Genomic DNA, 23,678 nt, shown 5'->3' on the forward strand with positions numbered 1-23,678 from the left:
CTTGTTGCCTCTGATCAAAATCAATAAATACATACCGACCACTTTACATCTTTATGCAGTTTAGAAAACATGTTCATATCCTTGCACCCGAAAAGTTCATCCAATACAGATAAAAACACACTGCTCGAGCATTAAGCACAACATATTGTTTACAGATAAGATGATGGATACCAAGAAAAAGAAATAAATGTGTAACCCTAGTTCAACTATTCCTTTTCCTTTTAAAGGCCGGATGGATGACGTCATTGGACGACTCCAATTTATCGATCCTCGCCATATATTCTTTCATCCTCTGCACGACAATTTGCATTTTAGAGGCATTAGTTGAAATCTTTTGCTTAAGAAGCTGTATCTTCTCTTCTTCCTCCTGATCCTCTCTGACTAACAAGGCCATGCTCCCTGACTCGACAGGTCTCGCCACACCTGCAGCGATGGGGAAAAGGCTCCACATTAAAGAAAAAGACATCTAATGTTAAGCAGACCAAACGAAGATATGGAACACATGCAATTCATATAACATTATTCAGAAGATCAATATTAGCAAACAAGCAAGTTTACATGACATTCAAAAAGAGGCCCCAGAAAGGAGAACAAGCAAGTATACAACCATGAAGGGACACACTTTGTTGGGGCCAGGGAATCAGCTTATGGAAAGTCTACTCAGAATTTTCAGTTTCTACGCTAAAAAATGCAATCTTGGTTGCCAGACACCAAAATGAAAATGAATCGTTGTTCAAGTGTCAAGACTCCTTCTCGGAAGACTAAATGCTGGTACTATCAACATCTAACAAATTTCTTAAACTAATGGAGAAGCAAAAATGGGAATTTGCAGTCTCCTTCTCAGAAGACTTACATTTTGTGCTTACATAGACCATCAAGGGCCCCTAAAATTAGTATATCACATCGCCGAGGAGCAAGTGTACATACGCTTATTTCTTCCAAGTAGAACACCACTTGTGACATGGTTCCTCAATCCGCATGCAAGAATATTTGTGTATGACATGCAACTGAATAGTGGATCATGGGACCTATTCCAAATTCTCAGTCATGAAATGGAAAATATTCCTACAAATAACCCTGGAAAATAAAAACTAGAGAAGGGGAAAAAAGAAAGTTAAGGTGTTCAAGACATTGCAGAAAAATTAAACAGTTCCCATCTTATTGCTTTCACAGAGCAAATCCCATTCCCGCAATAAAACATACAGAGAAGGTAAACCCTAACAGCGAGCTAACACTCGGATCCAAAAGCGCACACAAGCACAATCAAGAAACTGACCCTGGCTAACCCCAAGTTCCGAATCCGACCCCGAAATCGTTCTAACTTCCGGGTCGGGTATCATGGGTCGCTGAGTTGAAAGAAGAGAAGCAAGAGTTGTGGTGAGTTGATTGGGTAGTGAAGTTCTGTACTCCAGCACCTTTTCCGCCATACGCTCCACTTCTTCCTCCAGCTTTGACACCTCATCTTCTTCCTCTTCTCGGACCTCTGATTCGTCGTCGTTTCGCGTTCGCATCGACATTTGAACTTCGAACCTTTTTCCCTCTCAATTGAGAGAGAGAGAGAGAGAGAGAGAGAGATTAGAATTTGGGGGTTACATTCGGGAAATTTTGAGACGCAGGGGTTTAATTTCCCTTTTATGGGTCGTGGGAGGGATCGTAGAATAATCTGATATTCATGCTTTTAGTATTTGCAAAAAAACTATCTCAAGTTTAAAGGTTTAGCAAGAAGATCCCAAGGTCAAATTTTCTTATTAAAAAAAATCATAAATTTAACAAAGCGAGCGTCACGAGCGGCAAGATGGTAAAAAAAATTTACGATGTTCAGTCCCACTATTCATGGCTATAGGAAAAGGTAAACAACTACGTGTGACTATCTCACGGATCATATTTTGTGATACAAATCTCTTATTTGAATTATTCATGAAAAAATATTACTTTTTATGCTAAGAGTATTACTTTTTTATTGTGAATATCGGTAGGATTGACCCTTCTCACAGATAAAGATTTGTGAGACCGTAGACTTACTCATGAATATAATACAAAATAGTTAATAAATACTAGTTACTAAGCACAAACGATGCGTGTGTGTACAAATTTTTTTATCATTATCGCTGGACTAACGTGTAATTTGACAATATATGGAGTGACTAAATTGATAATTGAATTGTTGAAATAACAAAATAAAAAAATAAAAGTGTGTGTTGAAATTTAAAAAAAAAACAAAAAACAAAAGTGTAATATTAGTATCATGTAATGATAAAATTGGAAGAAAAAATTGGTATCCTCCTAAGTATTTATTATCATGTGCTCAATCTTAATAAAATAGAATAGATATATATAACAAGTTTTTTTTTTTAAAAAAAAGAACACAGCTGCAGTTGTATATATAATAAAATTTAAATTATAAAAGTTAATGCCTATTTATGTTAAAATCTTGGTTTTTCAACTTGTTATTGTGAAAATTTGTAGCCTTGCGGCTAATTTTTTCTGAATAAATTGATAATTCACATTTGATACGGAAAAATAGAAGATAGATACACAATGCACACAGGGCAGCACGGAATCCATATTCCTGGATATATATATATACATGTATAATATTGGAGAATCTGACTTGTAACTAATTCATGTTTTACAAAGTTAAACCAAGAAAACTGGGGACTTCTTCACGAGGTAGAAGAAAATGTCTTAACCAGGTTCTCTGCCTTCCAGAGAAGAGGTAATAGATCCATTTAGAACCTGCTTATTAAGGCGGATTGTTTTTTTCGCGTGTACATGATCCTGGATTAACTCCTCGTTTCTCATAACATCCTTGATGCTTCTATGAGTCATATGGCAGAGCTCATCCAGAGCAAGCATTGGAAAGGGTTCTTCTATAAGAACACCTACCTGCGGATAATAAAGATAAACAAAAAATTTGTGTGAAGAGACTTCACAAATTGGCAGATTTCCATGAAGTATGCGCAGTTGATATTGGTAGTAATTTACTGTAGGTTCGATCTTCTAACATTGTACCAAAAGTTGTTGTAATGATGTACACATAGCTCAAAAGACAAAATGCCGCTTTTGCGGCATATAGATGGTCACACATGATAGGACAATCCCCTTTAGTCATTTTATCAAATAGTACAAGGAACATAGTTGATCCCAGCAACTATGAATCACGAGAAAGTATTTCGGTTATCCAAGCACGAGAAAGTAATTGGGATTAAAATTTCACCATTTTTTTACAAATAAAAGCACGTCGAGGTAAGCAACAGGAAAGAAAAATACCTCCTCGATGCAAAATAAAGAGGCGGCACTGATAAAAGTAGCAGGCACAATGATCCAGTGACAATCATCCCAAAGTATGATGGGAAGTGTAAAATGCCAGAGAACTAAAAATCTTGAGGTTAATCTTGTGTATGAGAGAGGAATTGGTATACCGACCAGCTGTTCGCAAATCTCGATGCCCTCATGAAAACAAGAAAGTTTTGTTTCCTGCAATACTATTTGACATAAAAATCGATTTGGGAAACAGTTAAAGATCAATTCTTTTGCTCATCCAAAATGTTGAATAAGTCCAAGTACTGCCAGCCAGAAAAGGAAAAAGGTTTTTGAGATATGTTCCAAATTACCAAACAATGGCGCTTTGAATCCTCAATATCTAGTAACTGAAGGCTTTGAGAGATAAGTTCAATGATGCACCGAGGACGATGATTTGAACCGAGAACTATGGCTAAATCATCAGTGGGAAGTAAATTTCGAAGATCTTTGTCTATATCAGATTGATAGATGATATGGCACTGCATCGAAGGAGTTTCTATATCATTAAGTTGTGTTTCTGACATAAACTTGATCAGTGAGTACAGGAATCAGAGCAAATATAGAAACTAAAAAATAGGAGGATTGAGTATCTAAGAAAGTTTTAGGTTCAGCCATTGTGCGATAATTTTCCAACGGGACTCAAACTACCTTGCTAGTTCAAAACGCTTTAATCATATTCGACAATGATAAAAAAAGGTCCTAGAATTTCAACAGATTGATTATTCACAAAACGATAAACTCGGAGCTCATTATTGAAGTCCCAAACACGGACAAAAAAGCCTGAACTTTCTTCACAAACAATTGTGACACCGCAACCAACCATACAGAAGAGGCACGCTGAACATACTCGACAGACAAATCTACAGAGCAGTAGGATTTCCACTTAATAATATGCAACACTACAAGTTCTAACCATTAAATAAATTTATGGGCATATCCAGACCAATGACAAATATTCAAGCAGTCATAGAGCTTCTAACCAGAGATGAGAGATGGAAAGTAAACTTAAAGATATATTTTGCTAAATTAAAAGGACAGAAGCAAGAAAGAAATTTCAAACCTTAAGAGCAACTGGGAATGCCATAATATAATGTAAAATTGCCTTTTTTAACAGCACATCACTCGGGCTCGACACACTTGCAATCACTTGCCTAGCAAGGTCATTTGTCCCCGCAATAACCTTAGTCCAAGCCTTCTTCCCTTCTTCATACCTCGAATACGAGGCTTCGGTTCTGAAAACCAGTAGCAGAGCCAGAGCCGGGGCTGTCAACTGATAAGGCAAAGAAGGGGCCCTCAAAATGGGGAAAAATTCCGGCAGCCATCCCATATAAACAGCAGTATTATAGCTAGCTATAATAACCGCAAACGATGTAAACACAATAACCGGCGGTACCAATGACAAGATCACCCGCGAACTTAAGCTCGACAAGAAATGCCTCACGTGTCTTGAAGAGCTTCTGTGCTGAACCCATTTTTCATGGTCATACAAGGATCTTTTCTGCACCATACCTCGCTCTTTTATCATATCAGCCCAATCGGGTATAGCTTTAAGAATCGAGAAAAGGGTTGAATGTTGATCTGAAGAAGAGTTTGAGTTTCCTGAGGGTTGTGATGAACAGAGAAATTGCAAGGAAATTCTACGTGGTTTCTTGGAGTGGATCGGAAATGAGGGGTCGTGACATTTGAGGAGGATTATGGGGTTAAAATGGGTAGAACAAGAAGGTGAAACATGGTTTCGAGTAGGGTTTCTCATCTGTGGGATTCAAGAACGAGGGTTGAAATGGAGAGGGGACAAAGCTAGTGTGTGAAAACTGTGCGTGTGGTAATCGGATTAGAGAGTCGTTACAATTATCGGTTATTGTTGCATTTTTATATATGATGAATTGCATTTGCTTGGATATACATAAACTCTTCCTAAAATTTCAAGAGTAGGTTTTTTGTGTGACGATTCCACAAATTTTTATCTATGAGATGGATCAACCCTACCGATATTCATAATAATAAGTAATAATTTTCATTGATGACCTAAATAAGAGATCTGTTTCACAAAATACGACATGTGAGACCGTCTCACACAAGTTTTTGTCAAATTTCAATAACACTAATTTGATGTTGGGTGATATATTGAATTACATGGATCAGGTAAAATAATGTAACGTTTATTAGATTAACATATCTGTGAGATAGTTTCACGATTTTTATCTGTAAGACGAATCAAGTTTGATTGTATTTATAATAAAATAATAATTTATATGAATAAACTAAATAAAAAGTCTGTATTTTTATCTCAAGATATATGCCAACCTTGAAATTAATGGATCAATATATCTGATTTATTTATGAATCGTTCTCAAACACAGACAGTTGTGTGTGACTGGTGACGTGGTTTATGAGTTATTTGGGTGATTGGTGGATTTGTGTTACGTAGCAATAAATAAAAGAGATATTTCGAATCAAATTTGTGTGATGTGTCAAATTCTTATTACATCAACATTAGTTGCTTTAAAGGGTCCATAGCTCAGTGGTAGTGCAAATGACTGCAGATCACTCAGTCACCGGTTCGAACCCGGTCAGGCTAAGCCTTTATTTTTTTATCATTTTCATTTATTAGGGCATCCGCGTCCGTAATAATTAATGTATGTTATTAACTTTCCATCTCTTCAAAAAGTCTGGGGTCTACGAGCCACATAATCATTATATTAACATTTTCTCATTATTAATACACACTCACTTTCATTATTTATGGGTCTCACTGTCCATTTATTATTTTTTTAATTTTATATTAATTAAATATCTTTCTAATTTTGTTTAAAAATTTACAATAAATATTATTGAAAATAAATAGTATTATTATTTTAAAAATAACTTAATTTCAATATTGATTAAAATATTATTAAAAAAATAAAAAATAATTGGACTTTTTGTTATCATTTGGTTTTTTAAATAAAATATTTTTTTTGGAAGGATTTATTTTTCAAAACAAAATAAAAAAATAAATAATATATATATATATAGATATATAGTCAAAAGAACCGTTTGACTTTTTTGTTTTATGTGAATTAATGAGATTAATTTCGATGAATTTTTATGCTGACATGACAACCAAAATTAATAATGTATATTTTCACATTGGTGCATGAATATTAATTGGTGTTAATAATTACTCATTAATTTATCAATGTGGGTGCTCTTATTTATTATTACTTTCCACTGCTACTTATTAATCGGCATACCAGAATCAAGTCTTCTTTCTGATAGTCTACTATACTTGCACAAATTCTGGTTTACCCATCTTGATCTAGCTCATTTAAAGAAATAAATGTTCAAATTTATTGATAATTTCACTAAATCTTTTTCTCAATCTGTATGTATGTAATATGCCAACCCCAAGAATTATTGCCTCGGTAGAGAATATGTACAAAAATAATTTACAAAAAACAATAATCTCATACCAGCATTGCATCTATTACTATCTATTAAGAATCTCCCACAAAAAAGTTGTCTGTTTTTTGATTTCCCAATTTTACTTTTATTTTATATCAAAATTACATTTTTGTTATTATTTTTTTAAATCTCAAAAAACATTTTTTTTTATTTTTGTTTTAAATTACAACTATTCCAAATATCACTTTAGTCCTCGATAATTTGTCAAATTTCACTTTAGTCTATAGATAATTATAAAAAAAACTGTACACACACGCGGTAAAGTAGCTAGTTTGTATTATACATGGTAAGTATCCTGCAGCAAAAACCAGAAAAATGGCAACAACACAGTTTATTTCTCAGAGCGGCCAATCTAGCCCAGTGATGAAGCTATTGATTCTATGCCCCGTTTTAGCCACCCGTGAGCAGAACAAAGTACAGTCGCAGAATTACATATTTTTGTACACTTTTGAGCAACATGACCAAACCATACATGACACAACAGAAAGGAGAAGCAAAACCAGAATACAAGATGTTTAACTCACAACATGCTATCAGTCTTGGCCGGAAGCCGCCGGAAAAAGTTCACTGGAGGTGGTGGCAGCTTGTGACGGAGCTTGGGATGCCTCATGGCATACAATCCCACCAAGATGATCAGTAACTGGAAAGGCACAGTATATAAAACAATGGCGATCATGATACAAAATGCCATGAATATTACAGTTGCCCGGGGATCTCGCCAACTTAGCAGTGCTTGAACCCTCTCTCCTTGTGAGGCTATATCGCCAACAACCATTTGGATACGGCCAGCCACACTTCGTAAGCGATCATACCTCATTCTTACAAGCTCTGAGCCTCGTGATGTGGGGAATGTGTCGAATTCCTCGTCAAGCTCATCGGGGTGCACTGCATCAGCGAATGATAGTTTTGTGTTCATGTGAGGAGGATATCTAGGTCGGTACCGGTAGTTCCAGAGCCCGATGAGAAACATGTAGAGAAATATTGTCGGAAGAATCAGTTCAGGGAAGCATATGAGCATCACATAGAGAACTTGGACTAAAACTGTTGTTATAGGGTTCTTCCACGCAGAAACTTCTTTCAACCATCTCCCCATAGAGAAAAGCCCGTTAAAAACCGACATCAGGCGGAAAAAGTTCGCCTTACTGCGCCTCATGCTCCACAAATGTGAGTTTGCATCGGTCATGTACTCGATAACTTCTTTTCTGAGAGGAGGTTCAGCTCGACTTAGCCGTGCTGCAACTATACTGACAGCTTGCTGACGTAGTATGTCAAGCTGCAGCACGCTTAATGGCCTAACATAGTGCATTTTTGGCAAGAGGGGTCTTGAATATAAACACATCATGTTTACAACCGATGTGCATGAAAATCGAATTGCCAAGTGTAGTTCTCCCATCTTCTTTATACCAGAAGGGTGGAGTACTAGTAAGGGGTAAAAATGAGTGTAAACCCTGTCAGTTTCAAGGGTCGAGATTCGAATTCTAACTTTCCCAATTTTCATGTCTCGATTACCATTCGAATCCTTGTCACCCATTTGAGCATTGTCAAAAACGCCTATTGTAATAACAGTGGCTGGATCAAAAACTTCCCAAGTGTACTGCTCGTTGTACTTTGGATTTAAGCTGTCGATAATTGTCCTGGTTCGAACCCATTTCTGACCATACTTGGCAACACAATATGTATCAGATGTACCTCGCCCGGTTCTTATTTTCATTGGAGTGAGGGCATCGGCATTCAGAATACCCAGATCTAAGATACCAATTGGTGGCTTCCAGAGTTGTTTTGCTGTCGGTCGTAGATCACTACTATAATGTGTAGACTCATCAAGAACATGATAGCCTCCGTCAAGGCAGATTCGAAGATTGATCCTACTCGAAAATTTCTCTCTTTTTGGCTCCTCAATTTCAGTTGAATTTGGTTTCTGAAGGTTAAACCAATGGGAGTGAATCATTCGATCATCTGCACGTCGATCAACTGTTGAAAGGGGTATAAAAGTCCTACCAAGAACCTCGTCTTTGTTTGGACCAACACGATCTTCAACTGAAATGATCAGATGATCATCAAAAGGTTCAGCAGCAACAAACATGAATTCTTCATTCCATAAAGCATTCATGGTTTGGGATTGGACTGCCTTCGTCTTCAAAATTTGGTTCCCAATCTGTGCCTTAACTTGAACATTTGGAAAATGATTTTTTTCAAACACAACCAAGTCTTGTGCCTCAATCACATTCACCCGCACATACCACAATCTAGGGGAGTGATAGACTTTTGCACGGCCGTGTGTGGAAGGACCCGAGATATCCACAGGGCTAGCTGCATCTGAATGCCAGGCATCCGGAAAAGCCTCGTCAGCTTGTGTGCCAATCCAAACAGCAACCATCAGTTCCCCTTTCGTTTTCTCACCCTTCTCATCTTCAAGACGATACCATTCTGGAGCCAAAGGACTATCTGGTGGAACTCTCGTGGGAATCTCATGGAGATCAAATCGAACAAATCCAACAAAATCATCTTTCACCAAATTCTTACCTTTAACCACGACTTCCAAAATAGATGACTGCATTCTATCTTTTGAAAAGGTAAACACTGTGTTCCACTCTGGGTTCTGGTTTTTCTCGTAATGCCCCGTGACTCCTTTGTAGTTTCCAAGTCTCACTTCAACATAAGGGTTAAGACTCCCAGTGAGATCCATGTTAGGAAGGTCACGAGCCTTGACGACCCGTACAAAGAGGAATTGCATGGGCTCAACTAGATCATAAACACTCTGCTGCTTATCTGAACGTATGACTCGGCCCCCAACAACTTGTCCTCCTCCAAGAAAAGGGCTCGTTTCTTTCAGTGTAAAGTCGGCAGGCTGTGAAGATAAACCCGAATACGTTCGAACAACCTGTGGGGCCTGTGGTTCAAACCTCATTTCACTATTTGTGTGTACAGGAGGGGGCGGTTGCTGCTGGTTGTTTGATTTTGGAATATTATAAAATGTGTGTCTTGACCCCTTTTTGCGTTGTTTAGCCGGTAACTCCGAGACAATGTCTTCCACTTTTTGAGAAAGCAGCTTTTCACTGACAGAATGCAAGCTCGAATAAGAAGATGAAGCTATCTCAGGATGAGGGACCGAGTTGTTCAGAAGCGAACTATCAGTTATATAAACTTTCATGCCAAGCTCCCCTTTAGCACGCGAGAAAATGCTACCTTTTTCCAGAGGGTAGTCAAAAACGACAGCATCAGAATAAGGAACGAAGGATATACCAGTTATCCTGACCTTTCCAAGCGACGATCTGGAATTATTGGTTCTGTTGCTGTTGTATACATAAGCCTCAAGTGAGAGGTTATGCAGATCATTAGAGTTAGATACGTTAAAATAGAAAGTCTCGTTCCAAAATGGGTCGAGATCCTTTTCTTTTACGGTGGTGCGGAATTTCTGACCATCAAAGTGAAGCTCCACGAATGGATTGGATGAACCTTGCCCATCTCTGGGCATAAGATTGTGGGCTCGAACTACTTCCACCGCTAGCTTGAGATTGTTCATGATTTAAGTCAACCAATATCTTGATCTTGATGAAGCAGAATAAACAAAATAAGTAGCCCGCAAAAAGTAAGTGGTTCAAATTTAAAGTTTGAAAACAGCAATTACAGATATTAGCAGCATCAAGTTGAAAACTCCAAAACGCAAAGAGAAACTACATAAAGATCATATACGTATGATCATTAGTCAATCTCATAGTAACATAATGATCTAAAATTTTAAAGCATAACATTTCATGTTAAATTCTACTTCCTACATTTCACAGCTGATAGTAAAGGTTGAATTTAGATCGATGGGTTTCAAATTCATGATTTTCAAATATATTCAAATAATTTTTTTGTAGTAGTAGACATCAAGACCATAAACTTCAATTCTATCCGTCAGATGGTTATATAACTTTTCCCCTTAATTATTATACATTTCAAGTTCACCGGCCGTCTAAATAAATAAATTATGAGTTTAAAATTTCACGTATAGTTAAAAATAAAAAAATATAATCGAAATTAATGTATTTTAATTTCCGAATGCAACAAAAAATTATCCCATAATTTCAGAATACAGATCAAACCACAAAAAGCAACTGATCGAATAAAACGAAAATCTGCCCTTTGACACACTGTTTTTATACAATGGATTTTCAGTCAAAGATCAGCCACAGTAATGTATTTTGGAAGCCTCAATCTAAATTTCCCAATTATGTTCAAGAAATCTGAGAATATACCTCCACCACTGAAATAAAATTATAATCTTTTCAAGACCAATATTTTAATAGAATAAACATTATGAAAATACCATAAAAAATAAGTCAACTTTATCCACACGCACCGTTATCGAAACTGGAATCTACGGAACAGACAGGATAAACCCAAAAAGAAAAAGAAAAACAGAACACACAACATGATACCGTAGTCGTACATAAAAAAAACAGAGGAAAAAAGTCACCTTTCCCAAGGTTTACACAGCTTCTGAAAATTCTTAATGAGAATCTTTGATTCTGGGACTTTAGGCGCAGCTAAAACGAACAAAAACTGATGGTATAAAACAAGAGATTGATCATAAAGACCACAAGGGTCAGTGGTGGAAAAAGAAACGGAGACGGAAGAGTGACGAAGACATGGGAAATTGAAAGTTTCAAGGAAATTGAACAAAGATTTTATACCAATCTACATATAATATACAAAGTTGCACACTCTATAAAGATGAAAAAGAAGTCCCACGAAGAGGCAAAATCAAGGAAAGACTCTAGGAAGAAGAGAGGAATTAGCTATTCGTATAAAAAGGAATGGTGGCTGATTGGTTCATGTTTTCTTGCGTTTACTTGAACTAAAACGCGCACGTCATTTTATCAACACTGTGCATCATCGATGACCTCTTGTACAATATTTTTTATTAGTCATTTGACTTATATTTAAAAAAATCAAATTATAATTATAAGAAATATAATAAAAAATTATAATATAATTTTGATATATAAATTAAAAAAATAAAAAAATATAAAAAACTGAGTAAGAATCGAACTCACAATTTTATGTATTGTCCAATTTAAATATATTAAAATGTTTTTACAAAATAACAATCTTTATTAAATTATTTTACTTCTTATTTTCATTATCCATAAAGTTCAACGTTTTTATTAAAAAAATAAAAACACATGAATGGACGTAAGTTATGGGAGTAGAAACTATTAATATATGAATCCCGTTCGCCTAGAAATGCATAAACAGGGGCCTTATTTATTTAATTTATTGAATAAATAGAAAGAATACAAGGTGGTCGTGGCCTACTGAAGTTAGAAATAAAATATCTTGATAAAACAAAATAAAGAAATATGTTTTGTAGCTCGGCTTGGACGAAATCAATCAACTCCATACCAAACATCAATCACCACACGCAACTTGCCTCTTGTTTGATTAGCGATTTGTGGTGTACAATGGTTTCATATGAAAAATAAGTAGATTTATAAATAATTATAATTGAGAGTTATCAATTTTTTTAAATTAAAATAGTATGTGTTGCTTGATATTTCAAGTCTACGATGTTATATTAAAATTTTAACATACGATGATTAGATTATTGTTACCATGAATATTGAAATTTTTTGATTAAAACTAAATAATATAATTAAAATAATCTTAATTTTAATTAAGTAATCGAATGGTGAGTTTGAGACGGGTTTTAGAGTTTTGAATTCACTTGACTATCCACTAGTCTATGTCTAGTTTTTCTTGATTCTTTTTTAATGAATCTTTCTAGTTTATTAGTGAGAGATCTTTTTATCCATGAAACAGGTCAATCCTACCGATATTCACAATAAAAAGTAATACTATCAGGATAAAAAAGTAAAAAATTTCATGAATGACCCAAATAAGAGATATGACTCACAAAATACGACCAACGAGACCGTCTCACACGAATTTTTGCTTATAATAAAAGTTCTGAGAAATGTTGTTCGAAAGACAATTATAATTAATTCAGATACGGATTTAAATTTGTCAGGTTGAATAAAAAAGAACGTATATAACAATTTTGATTTAACTTGCCAAGCGACCACGTCCACTAGGGAAAGCTTTTTGACAAGGATAGATGACCTAATTGGTAATATCTATCATTCCATCACAAATAAAAATAAATGTTCTAAAAGATTTGGGAATATTCATATGAAATTAAATATAATATTTCTATATATTAAACATTTTATTTAGAACTACATGTTTAGAAGAGGATTTGTTTATTATAAAAATAAAAAGTTAAGGATGGACATGTCATTGTCTTTGTTAGAATTGAGACAACTTTTCTGGGCCCAATTCCCAAGAGAAAAAGTTGAGAAAGAATCAGACTTGTCTAAACTGAACTATTCTACACAATCGCATGCAAAATACCAGATATCATGGTAAACTCAAACTTCAAAATATATGAAATGGGATGAGCATTGAATCTTGAGAAATTACATTAATAAAAACCTAAAATATACCACAAATTCCATCTCCAGAAACACTTGGTTTCACAAACTAAACTAGAGGAAACTAAAGCCCATAGCTTTCACTAAAAAATTGCAGGATACGAGTTATAGATATCGGTGTGCTCCAAGAAATTCATGTCATTGTTACTAGGAAAGTCCAAAAGCAGCTGCAACGCAGATTCAGATGAATCATCCTCCAATTCATTTGAGGTTGAGGAATTTGATATTTGCCAAACTTCGTTGTTGCATGATTTGCACTCTGTGTCGTGGTATTTCTCGGAGAAATTAGCTGCAAAAAGCCCAGCTTCGCTAGTGGTTCCAGATGTAGAGCCGTACTTTGTTGATGGAGAAGAGACTACAACTGGAGAAACAATTTCCCCCTCATTGTGAAACTTCCGAAACGTTTCTCCAACCTCCGAATTCCACAGACGTAGGAAAAAGTCAGCATCTGATTTCAGAGAAGATGACTGGATATTTGAGAGTGGAGATTCTTTGGAGAGGCGAGCTTCGGCTTCGAGCCTTGCTCCCTCCCATTGTGCCATGTGACGTGTAGAAGGAGAGGCTGGGATTCTTTTATGTGAACCATTGGGTGTCGAGGAGGGCTCGTGAGTTTGAGGGTTGATGCCCATTTGGAGCAATCGCTTCTTCAGATGAGTGTTCCACAAGTTCTTTATCTCGTTATCTGTCCTACCGGCTAGTTGGGACGCAATGGTAGCCCATCTGAAGCATTAAAGACCAAAATCAAAACATTCATCATTTTAAAAAGTGCACTGTGGAAAGTTCGAGCTCGTGTATTTCTTTTTGTACAGATAGTGTCTTTTGTTTGAATGGCTCACCATAGGAAGAGCTAAATTTTAGGACTGTTTTAAATTTAATCATATCGGTTATATATGCAAATGCAATATTGTAGAAAATGCTAAAAACCTGTTTCCAAGGATGCCATGCAACTGGATGACAAGCTTCTCCTCTTCGGCACTGAAGGGACCTCGTTTGATGTCTGGCCTAAGATAGTTCGTCCAACGTAACCGACAACTCTTTCCACAGCGAAAAATACCTGTAATCGATAAAACAAACCAGTCTTCCATTAACAGTAAGGGATTTCCAAGATGTTAAATTTATTAAAAGGCATTGAAATGATGCACCATAAACGAGCTCAAATGAAATCGAACTTCTGTATACATACCTTTTTTAATAAATGCAAGTTATCTCAACCAAAAACATAGCAAGTTTCCTACCCTAAACTAAATTCTTGGTCATGATACTGGGTACCAAGGACATAATCTATATTCCTATAAAAGTGTGGATAATAAAACAGTTTTCTCATTGTGAACGGACATTATTACCCTTCACATGTTTATTTATTTTCATTATTAGGTAACATACGTGGTAATTTCGCATTTATTTCATTAATTAATAATTAATACTAATTAACCATATTTTATGGTTATTATTTTGTGATTTTGACTTTCCTCTCCATGTTCTTAAATGTTTGAGCTAATTTTAAATAAACATACTATTAAATTTACTTAATATTAATATCAATTATTTTTTTCATTTTAATAATTTTCGTTCTAAATTTAATATTGATAAATGAAGAAACAAAAAAATTAAAATAATCAGTATTATTTTTAAACTAAATAAAAGGAATTGAATTGAAAATAAAATTATATTTAATCAAAATTTTAAATTTATTTTGTCAAACTATTAATTTTTAAATGCATGAACAAATATAATATTTTATAAACCTAAATTGTGAATATAAATAATATTAATCAAAAAAGTTAATAAATTTGAATCAGAAGTACATATAAAAGTGTGGACGAAGAATCGTTCATCCACATATATTGGATGATATGATAAGAGAAAAATATTGTTGTACAGTTGATAAAATGAGAAAGAAATATGTAGAAAATCAATCAATTTTTTCATTAGTTTTTTTATTGTTTTTAATTAACAAAAAAGAGGAAAAATTTGAAAAAGTTAAGCACAATATAAATCTAATGTATTGATAGCCTTTTAATAATAATCAATTGAATTGGAAAATATTATTATACTTAAGTAATTATATTTTATTCTAATTCAAATTTAGTAACTTTTTAATGTACAATATATATAGAATTCATCAGTAGTGTACATGATTTTATTTTTCAAACGATAATAAGAAAAAAAAAACCTTAAAATAGAAATATATAATGAAAACGAATTCAAATTTTCTGTTAATAACTTCTTTTTCAATTGTGAAAGGACATAATTATCATTTACATGCTTACTTATTTTCATTATTAAGTAACATATGTGGTAGTTTCACATTTAGTCTATTAATTAATAATTAATACTAATTAACCACGTTTTATGATTATGATTTTGTGATTTTGACTTTCTTCCCTTATCTTTCTTTCATTCTAATAATATTTAATTAAGTCATATTTCATTAAAAAATTTATTTCATTATATATTATATACATATAAATGTGTGGATGATAGAAAATTTTTCTAATTGTTGTAAATAAAGATGAGTTATATTCATATTTTAATTTATATGTAGCAAATAAGTCATGTCCATGTTTTTAAATGTTTGAGCTACTTTTTTAAAAAACATACTATTAAATTTACTTAATATTAATATCAATTATTTTTTTCATTTTAATATCTTTCTTGGACTTTCATTTAAATTCTAAATTAAATTAATTATGTTATTTATTGTTCTATTTCACTATCATTTGAATTCAATGAATTATTAAAAATAAATTTTAATATAATTAGATTTAAAAAAAACTTCAAAAAATTATATATATGAAGGACTCATGATAAAGTATCTGAGTGCTTTGAACGAAGAGTCATTCAAATAAATTCTAAATTAAATATTGACAAATGAAAAAATTAAAAATTAAATAATCATTATTACTTTTAAATTAAATAAAAAATTTGAATTGAAAATAAAATTATATTTAATTAAAATTTTAAATTTATTTTACAAACTATTAATTTCTAAATGCATGAACAAATATAATATATTATAAATCTAAATTTAATTGTGAATTTGAATAATATTAATAAAAAATTAATAAATTTGAATAAGAAGTACCTATAAAAGTGTGGACAAATGAATCGTTCATCCACGTACATCGGATGATGTGATGCTAGAAAAATATTGTTGTACAATTGCTAAAATGAGAAAGAAATATGTAGAAAATCAATCAATTTTTTCACAAGTTTTTTCCCATAAATTGAATGATTAATTGTTTTAATTACTCTCATAGATTCTATTTTATTTAAGTCTCCTCATATTTATATATTATCAAATAGTACTCACTCATAACAATAATGTCATGACATTTTATTTGTATTTGTAGAGTTATTTACATACAAGTATATAATGACAATTATATTGACAAAAAGGTAAGCACACATTAAATAAAAAAATCAATAAACACTTAATTTGAAAAAATAAAAATAAAAATTTGAGATTATTCACAGATTTTATCACAATTGATACTTTTTCAGCTTATTTTTCTAAAAAAAAAAATCAATGACGGTATCTTTTATATGTAGAAAAAAAAAGTAGAGTCAAATGGTACACTGATAAAATTATTTTAAAAAATGACACAAATGAGTAAAAAAGAGTAAGAGCAAGATGTTCCTACAAATAATTATTAGTATAACGTTAACATAACTAAATTGGAAGTTATGTTGGTGTAGAGTAAGTCTCTTGTGAGAATGTCTCACGATTTTTATATGTGAGACGAGTCAACCCTACCGATATTCACAATAAAAATTAATACTTTTAGAAAAACTTAAAATGAAAAATTGTTGTCATATGTTCTTAATTATTCCAAATTATAAGTAAGTACTATTTTAGATTTTCAAGATGTAATTTTTACATTTTAGGAACATATTTATCAATTAATTGATGTAATGAGTAGATAAATATCAACATCATATACTAAAATGTTTTCTGCCACTCTTATATTGCTTAAGTAATTAAATATATTCATATAATTCTATTTACACTCTTATATTGCTTAATCAATTCAAATCCTTTCACATCATTGTATTTGTATTGTTATTTTAGTTCAATTTAGTACTTAATCTGATAAATCATTATTCCAAATTCTTATAATTTGTTTTGATCTATCTTTTTCCGAACGAAATGTTGTTTCATGGATTTGATCACGTTATGCAAAGATTAAAAATATTTTTACTATTAATTTATTTTTTAGTTATTTAGAATATGGGTTCACGTGCGGATGCACGTGCTTTTTTGCTAGTTTAGTTAAATGCGGCCATGATACATAAAATACATGCATTGCATTCGAAAGTCCTTCACAGTCTACCGATTTTAACATCTTCACTTCTCACTTGCATCAAATTTAAGCCATCACAGAATCGTAATCCTTTCAGACCTATTTCATATTTGCGTCATTCATCTTGGTATTTTGATAGAAGCAGAGTAGCTGAAGTATTGAAAAGAACATTTTGCTCACAAAAAAAAAAACCTACTTTTAACCTTCTATGCTTATTCAATGCAATTCATTAAAACACTACTAACATAGGCTCAGTTAAAACTGAGAGCCTCACATAAATTTGATTATGAAACTGTCATTGAAATAAACAATCTGCTACTGGGCCAACTCAAGACTTGGGTTAATACTGAGTTAACTCGTTCACCAAAGAAAGATAACAATTTTCTTGAAATGAAAATAACCAAGCAACACCTGCAAGCTTGGGGAGAGAACGCCAACTGCCATGGCCATGCTTTTTGATATATTCGACCAATTTATCGTCTTCTTCAGGAGTCCAAGGCCCTTTCTTCAATCCCTTCTTATCACAACAAGGAGCTCTCCCCATCAAAAGAACACACACACAGATACACGTTTCGTAACACTAGTTTTTTTCCCAATATCCCCAGCAATGAAAATAAATTCAAAAGTCTTTGATTAAGCTTAAAAGATTATTCAAATGAAAAGACATAATTTCAGAGTAATACAGGGATAACAAAACACGGTGCTCTGCCCATCAAGAAAGCATGCGAAAATACACCTTCCTTTGTCCCGTTTTCCCCATTTTCTCCACAATTCTGAACAGAAGACACCAAAAAACAAGAAAATGCAAGTCCTGAAGCTTCAAAGATTACGTCAAAAAAAAAAAACACACATGTAGAGTCATCTGGAGATCAAAACACAGAACACACACACGTACTCTTCCCACAACCGGTTCTTTCCCCCCCTTTCTCCCCACAGGCCACAATGATGGACAGAAGTGAAGTGAACAAAAGAAACAAGAAAATGCAAAACTTGAAAATTATAAGTTCACTTCTCTTAAAAATTCAAAATGAGTTGCAAAAACGAACAAAGTCAAAGAGAATGAAAATTCCAGAATTGAATCTGCAAAAGATAACGTGAAAAAGACATTCAAGAATGCTTTTACAGATCGAAATGGCGGCAACTCAGCCGGCAATTCATCTAATGCTACCACTCACAATAATTTATAGCTACATAAGTAGTACGCTTACACAATAAATACTGTGTTTTTAATATAATTTTCAAAAAGAAGGACGAGGATATTGAATGATTGATTCAATGGAACAAGAAATTTGCATATTTACTGCGGACACTGCTGTTTCCTCACCTTCAGGTATTTCATCAATTTATTTCGTCAATGCCCATAAATTAAGGATCATGGTCATCATCACATGAGCTTTCCTTCCTCTTGCAATATTTTAGTCGAATTACTGATTAACCAAAGCTCAAATCAAGATACTTTTTTTTCTTGTACATATTTATTAACCTTATTTTGTTTTGTCTCCAAGTGCAGAAAGTTTCTTTGAAACACTTTCATGGGTTATGACAATCTTTGTTATTTAAGCTCAATTTGTATTTGATCAATCCAATTCTTAGATATTGAGTCAAGTAATTAAAATTGGATTCTATTTTTCAATTACTTAGGGCATCCGCATCCGTCGAAATTAATCCATGTTAATAACTCTCCATCTCATCAAAAATGATGGGGTCCACGAGCCACATATTCATTACATTAACACTTCCCCATTATTAACACACACCCACATTCATTTAATTTCAACTTTCATTATTTATGGGTTCCACTGTCCACTTACTCATTTTTTTTTATTTTTAATATTTCAATATCTTTCTAATATTTTTAAAATTTTACAACAAATATTACTAAAAATAAATAGTATTATTATTTTAAAAATAACTTAATTCCAATATTCATTAAAATATTATTAAGAAATGAAAAAAAGTTGGACTCTTTTATTTAAAATATTATTCAACACAATCTCTTTAAAAAAAACACAAAATACAAAGAAAACGAATTACGATAATCGAATATAGCCGTTGGTGCATAATTTTGCCGTTTGAAAATAGCCGTTGGTGATAATTAGCGACGGTTTTTCAAAAACCGTCGCACATAGCGACGGGTGTTAAAAAATCGTCGCAAATAGCGACCTTTTTTTAAAAAAAACAGACGTTTTTCACTTTGCGACGGTTTACAAAAAACCGTCGCAAAGTTGCGATGGTTTACGAAAAACCGTCGCAAATTTCGAAATAACGCCGTTCATTCTGATGAATTTCTTGGCTGCCATGTCAGCTAAGATTATTAATTCTTGCGTCCATATCGGTAGGCGAAAATTAATGGGTGTTATTAACACCCATTAACCAATCAATGTGGGTGTCATTATGGGATTAAGATCAAAATAGGCCCACATATTTTCAAACCCATTATTTTTTTTTGGTCTCAATATATTTATTGAGGTGGTCATTCATTTACGTCATTCATTCCTGGTTGGTTTAATTGGCCTTGTGTAAAGACTATTCCTGAGTTAATATTAAGACAAACGTGCCCTTAATTGAAACATATACTAAGTATTTACCAAATTTGAGTGTCTCATTTTTCTTAAAGCTGCACTTTTTTTCCATGTTTACTCTTTATTAGATAACTTAATGAAAATTGCAAAAAAAAAATAAATTATAAAGATCGCGACACCGTAAATTCAAACACATTGCTCCACACTTTAGTTACTTTAACTAAAGTGTGGTGAGTTGAAGTGTGGAGATTATATATTTCAATTTTCACTTTCAACTTCAATCTAGATTTCTGTGCTAATTCAAATTCAACAGCAAACGTTAAAATTAAAGAGAGGACATGAGGAGTCTACGACCTATATGCATCACAAAATCTCCCATCACAGCGTTGGGTTCCTAATTTTGCAAAAATGGTTAACAGTAAACCACCATTAATTTTGAAGACATGTTTTTAATAAACCTTCGGCATCAATATGAACAGCTATTACAAGTAAAACTAAGGGCTAATTCAAAATTACACTTGGTTGGGGGAATGCTGTAAGGTAAGCTTTTGGGGTCAATTAATGAGCTGACAGAAACGCAGTCCAATCTAATAGAGCATTAATGGGCTAATGAGTTTCAAGATTTTGAGCCAAAGAATGGTACTATTTGTCAGTATGCATGCGTTGGATAGTAAAAATAATTGTCAAACATTATCATATATTTGAGTTTGACTCATTTAAAATTGATAAAATCTTGAGCTTTTATCACTAGGTTAAAGCTCGACTTATCTTGAAATTATTAAGCTCGCGAAAAGCTCAAACTCGGCTAGTTAAAAGCTGGTTTATAAAGTTTGTTAACTTTTTTCGTTCACGATTCACACCGTACTAAACTCGATCAAATGCAAGCAAGAATTATTTCATGCAAACAAAAAATACACACGAGGATTACGTGGTTCGACGCTGAAACGCCTACGTCCACGAGAGAACACGCCAATCATCTTTATTAATTAACTCAACAATCGAAAGTTACAATTGCAAGAAACAATAGCCAAGTAATTGAATCACAAATGAAAATTCTCTTCTCTCAAATGTTCTCAATCTTCTTCTTGCTGTCCATGCACCCTCTCGGCTGCTGAGTTCTTTTTCTCATCATGTGGTCTGTTGAGTTTTTTCACCCCTTTATGTATGTCCTCATATTTGTGACTGCATGAGGTGCCTCTCAACTTATTCCTCCCAGGTCCATGTTAGTCGTCAACTGAATAGCTTCCCCAAGCTTATTGCTAACTGATTTCGGTTATGGCCACTAACCTCCATTAGCTTTCCCTCGGTGTATTCCAACGGCTACTAACCTTTTGGGAGTCACTACCAGATCCAACAATGCAACAAAGTTAATCAAGCCGGACTCAAGTTTGTTTTATTAATAGCTCGTTTATCATGTTTAACAAGTATGATTTTAGCTCTTAACGCCGAGCTAGAGCTCGCGAGCCTTTAATGAATATGTTTGCGAACTCACGAGTCGAATATCCTTAGAGTTGAGCTTGATTTGATTAAAATTTCGAGCTCGAATTTAGCTTGATATGATTAACAAATAAACTCAATCGAGTTTTTTATCAAACCAAACTAAGAATAGCCCGCGAACGATTTCATTAGTTTCTATCTATAAGTGAAAGCAAGTAGGGGACCAATCTAACGAAGGGGCACACCTATACTGAAAAAATTTCTAACTTGATGTGCTATTTTTCAAAAAAAATCTTTTTTCGTCCACTCAAAACGAAACATTACAGATATCTGGTTAGGGGTGCAAGCCGACTCTGGGCACAAGCACTTGACTAGAGATCAAATTTTGAAGAACTTGAACGTGTAAATATTTCAAGAACTCGGAGGTTTTATTTTATGCCTGTATATGATTACCCGCTAACTCAAACACCTGGACAAAAACTGTCAATCATTCGATAATCTCTTCCTTTGAACCAAGCGTGTCCATAAAAAACACGTATACAGTGCGACAACCAACCCCCTCCAGACGATGAGCCGACCGAAGCACTAAAATATTAGATTGGAGAACATATTGAATTCGAACACAGTTCACAAATGTTGGCAGCAGAAACAGCACGAGACATGTAACAACACGTAGAAAGAGAAGTGAGAAAAATGCTGACCACAGAACAAGAAGAAGCGCATTGAATGCGAATCCGAGGCAGAACATTTAATTGGCCTCGTCTCGTCTAACTCTCTTCCCTTCAATGGTGAAAGGACATGCCCTACATTCATTACACACAGTGTCATCTATCTCATGATCAATCAACATACACGTACACGGATATATGTATGTATAGATCGAGAGGAAGGGCATGTGGGTATTAATGGAGGAGGGTACGGACTGCGATAAAGGCAGAAGCCCTTGATTTTCCTGTCCCGGTTGAATTCAAAACTCTCTCCCATCATTTCTTTCTTTGAATTTTGTAGTTTGAAAGCACACCCCATGGCTGATTTTTGGTTAGCAAATGCTTGGGAACAAGCGGTAATTCATTAAACATACTTCACATTTTTATGCAGATTTTATTAGTTTTGATACAGAAACAAGGACACGAATATTATATCTAATTTGATATTTGTAATTTCCGTAGATATCGATTTTTTCAGTACAATTTGATTTTATTAGATTAAATTTTGTGTTAAATTTTAAAATAAAACTTCAAAATTTTAGCTTTTCACGATAATTTAGTTATTCTGGATACTAATTAAAATAATCAATTTTAATTTATTTCGATTAATTTAGTTTTTATGAAAATTTTGTCCTGTTCATGTTTATTATTGATTGTTGTTGTTTTAGTTATTGGCAGGTTTATTATTAATTATGACCAAAATTTGTGTGAGACGATCTAACGAATCGTATTTTGTGAGACAGATCTTTTATTTGGGTTATTCATGAAAAATATTGTTTTTTATGCTAATAATATTACTTTTTATTGTGCATATCGGGATGGTTGACCTTTCTCACAGATAAAGATTCGTGAAATCGTCTCACACGAGTCGTATTTTGTGAGACAGATATTTTATTTGGGTTATTCATGAAAAAATATTATTTTTTATGCTAAGAATATTACTTTTTATTGTGCATATCGGTATGATTGACCCTTTTCTCACAGATAAAGATTCGTGAAACCGTCTCGCAAGAGACTTACTCAATTATTATTATTAATGTATTATAGTTCCTATTGTTAATAATTCATTTCTTAGTACTTTTATTTTATAAATATTGTTTTATTATTTTATTTTATACAAATGATTATTATTATTGTTCATTTTTTGTTTTAAAAAATAAAATAGGAAAACTTAATTCTATCAACTAGAAAGTCATAATGTAATAGTAAAGATTTATATGAAAAAAGTTTCGCAAATCCAACGCATATTTATTGTCTAATAATTCTATTTTTAAGGAATTCTATTCACGTTTTCTAACCTATCGGTTTTGGGTAGGGATGTAATCGAGTCAAGCCGAGCCGAACTCTTGAATGTTTGAGCTTGGACTTGTTTATAATCGAGCCGAGCTCAAGCTTTATTTAACGAATATGTTCATGGCTCATGAGCTTATTCAAGCTTTTATCGAACCTAAACGAGCTCAATAAATATGAATTGTGCATTTA

At 33.3% G+C, this 23,678-nt stretch overlaps 4 protein-coding genes across 6 annotated transcripts; all 4 read right to left on the reverse strand.

Moving 5' to 3' along the window:
• Nucleotides 1-27: 27 nt before the first annotated feature.
• On the reverse strand, nt 28-1,615 carry LOC142546796 (uncharacterized). Its single transcript, XM_075654705.1, has 2 exons — nt 1,277-1,615; nt 28-423 (listed from the first exon to the last, which is right to left on the reverse strand). Exons 1-2 carry the CDS (start codon nt 1,515-1,517, stop codon nt 203-205), a joined length of 462 nt encoding a protein of 153 aa, XP_075510820.1. The 5' UTR covers nt 1,518-1,615; the 3' UTR covers nt 28-202.
• A 937-nt stretch (nt 1,616-2,552) lies between these two features.
• On the reverse strand, nt 2,553-5,148 carry LOC142546797 (voltage-dependent chloride channel 1, chloroplastic-like). Of its 2 annotated transcripts, XM_075654706.1 has the most exons (4): nt 4,364-5,148; nt 3,615-3,782; nt 3,271-3,477; nt 2,553-2,886 (listed from the first exon to the last, which is right to left on the reverse strand). In XM_075654706.1, the coding sequence occupies exons 1-4, from the start codon at nt 5,054-5,056 to the stop codon at nt 2,686-2,688; spliced, it is 1,269 nt and encodes a 422-aa protein (XP_075510821.1). In that variant the 5' UTR covers nt 5,057-5,148; the 3' UTR covers nt 2,553-2,685. The 2 variants fall into 2 exon arrangements, with proteins under 2 accessions (XP_075510821.1, XP_075510822.1); XM_075654707.1 differs by lacking the exon at nt 3,615-3,782.
• A 1,913-nt stretch (nt 5,149-7,061) lies between these two features.
• LOC142546798 (FT-interacting protein 3-like) lies at nt 7,062-11,581 on the reverse strand. The gene is made up of 2 exons (XM_075654708.1): nt 11,210-11,581; nt 7,062-10,295 (listed from the first exon to the last, which is right to left on the reverse strand). Exon 2 carries the CDS (start codon nt 10,268-10,270, stop codon nt 7,268-7,270), a length of 3,003 nt encoding a protein of 1,000 aa, XP_075510823.1. The 5' UTR covers nt 10,271-10,295; nt 11,210-11,581; the 3' UTR covers nt 7,062-7,267.
• Nucleotides 11,582-13,160: 1,579 nt separating this feature from the next.
• On the reverse strand, nt 13,161-19,019 carry LOC142546799 (transcription factor MYB17-like). 2 transcript variants are annotated; one of them, XM_075654710.1, is made up of 4 exons: nt 18,855-19,019; nt 17,942-18,303; nt 14,151-14,280; nt 13,161-13,946 (listed from the first exon to the last, which is right to left on the reverse strand). In XM_075654710.1, the coding sequence occupies exons 2-4, from the start codon at nt 18,072-18,074 to the stop codon at nt 13,310-13,312; spliced, it is 900 nt and encodes a 299-aa protein (XP_075510825.1). In that variant the 5' UTR covers nt 18,075-18,303; nt 18,855-19,019; the 3' UTR covers nt 13,161-13,309. The 2 variants fall into 2 exon arrangements, with proteins under 2 accessions (XP_075510825.1, XP_075510824.1); XM_075654709.1 differs by lacking the exon at nt 18,855-19,019 and adding an exon at nt 18,426-18,848.
• Nucleotides 19,020-23,678: the final 4,659 nt, after the last annotated feature.

Source organism: Primulina tabacum, chromosome 5 (genome assembly GCF_025594145.1).
Source record: "Primulina tabacum isolate GXHZ01 chromosome 5, ASM2559414v2, whole genome shotgun sequence".
Classification (NCBI taxonomy): Eukaryota; Viridiplantae; Streptophyta; class Magnoliopsida; order Lamiales; family Gesneriaceae; genus Primulina; species Primulina tabacum.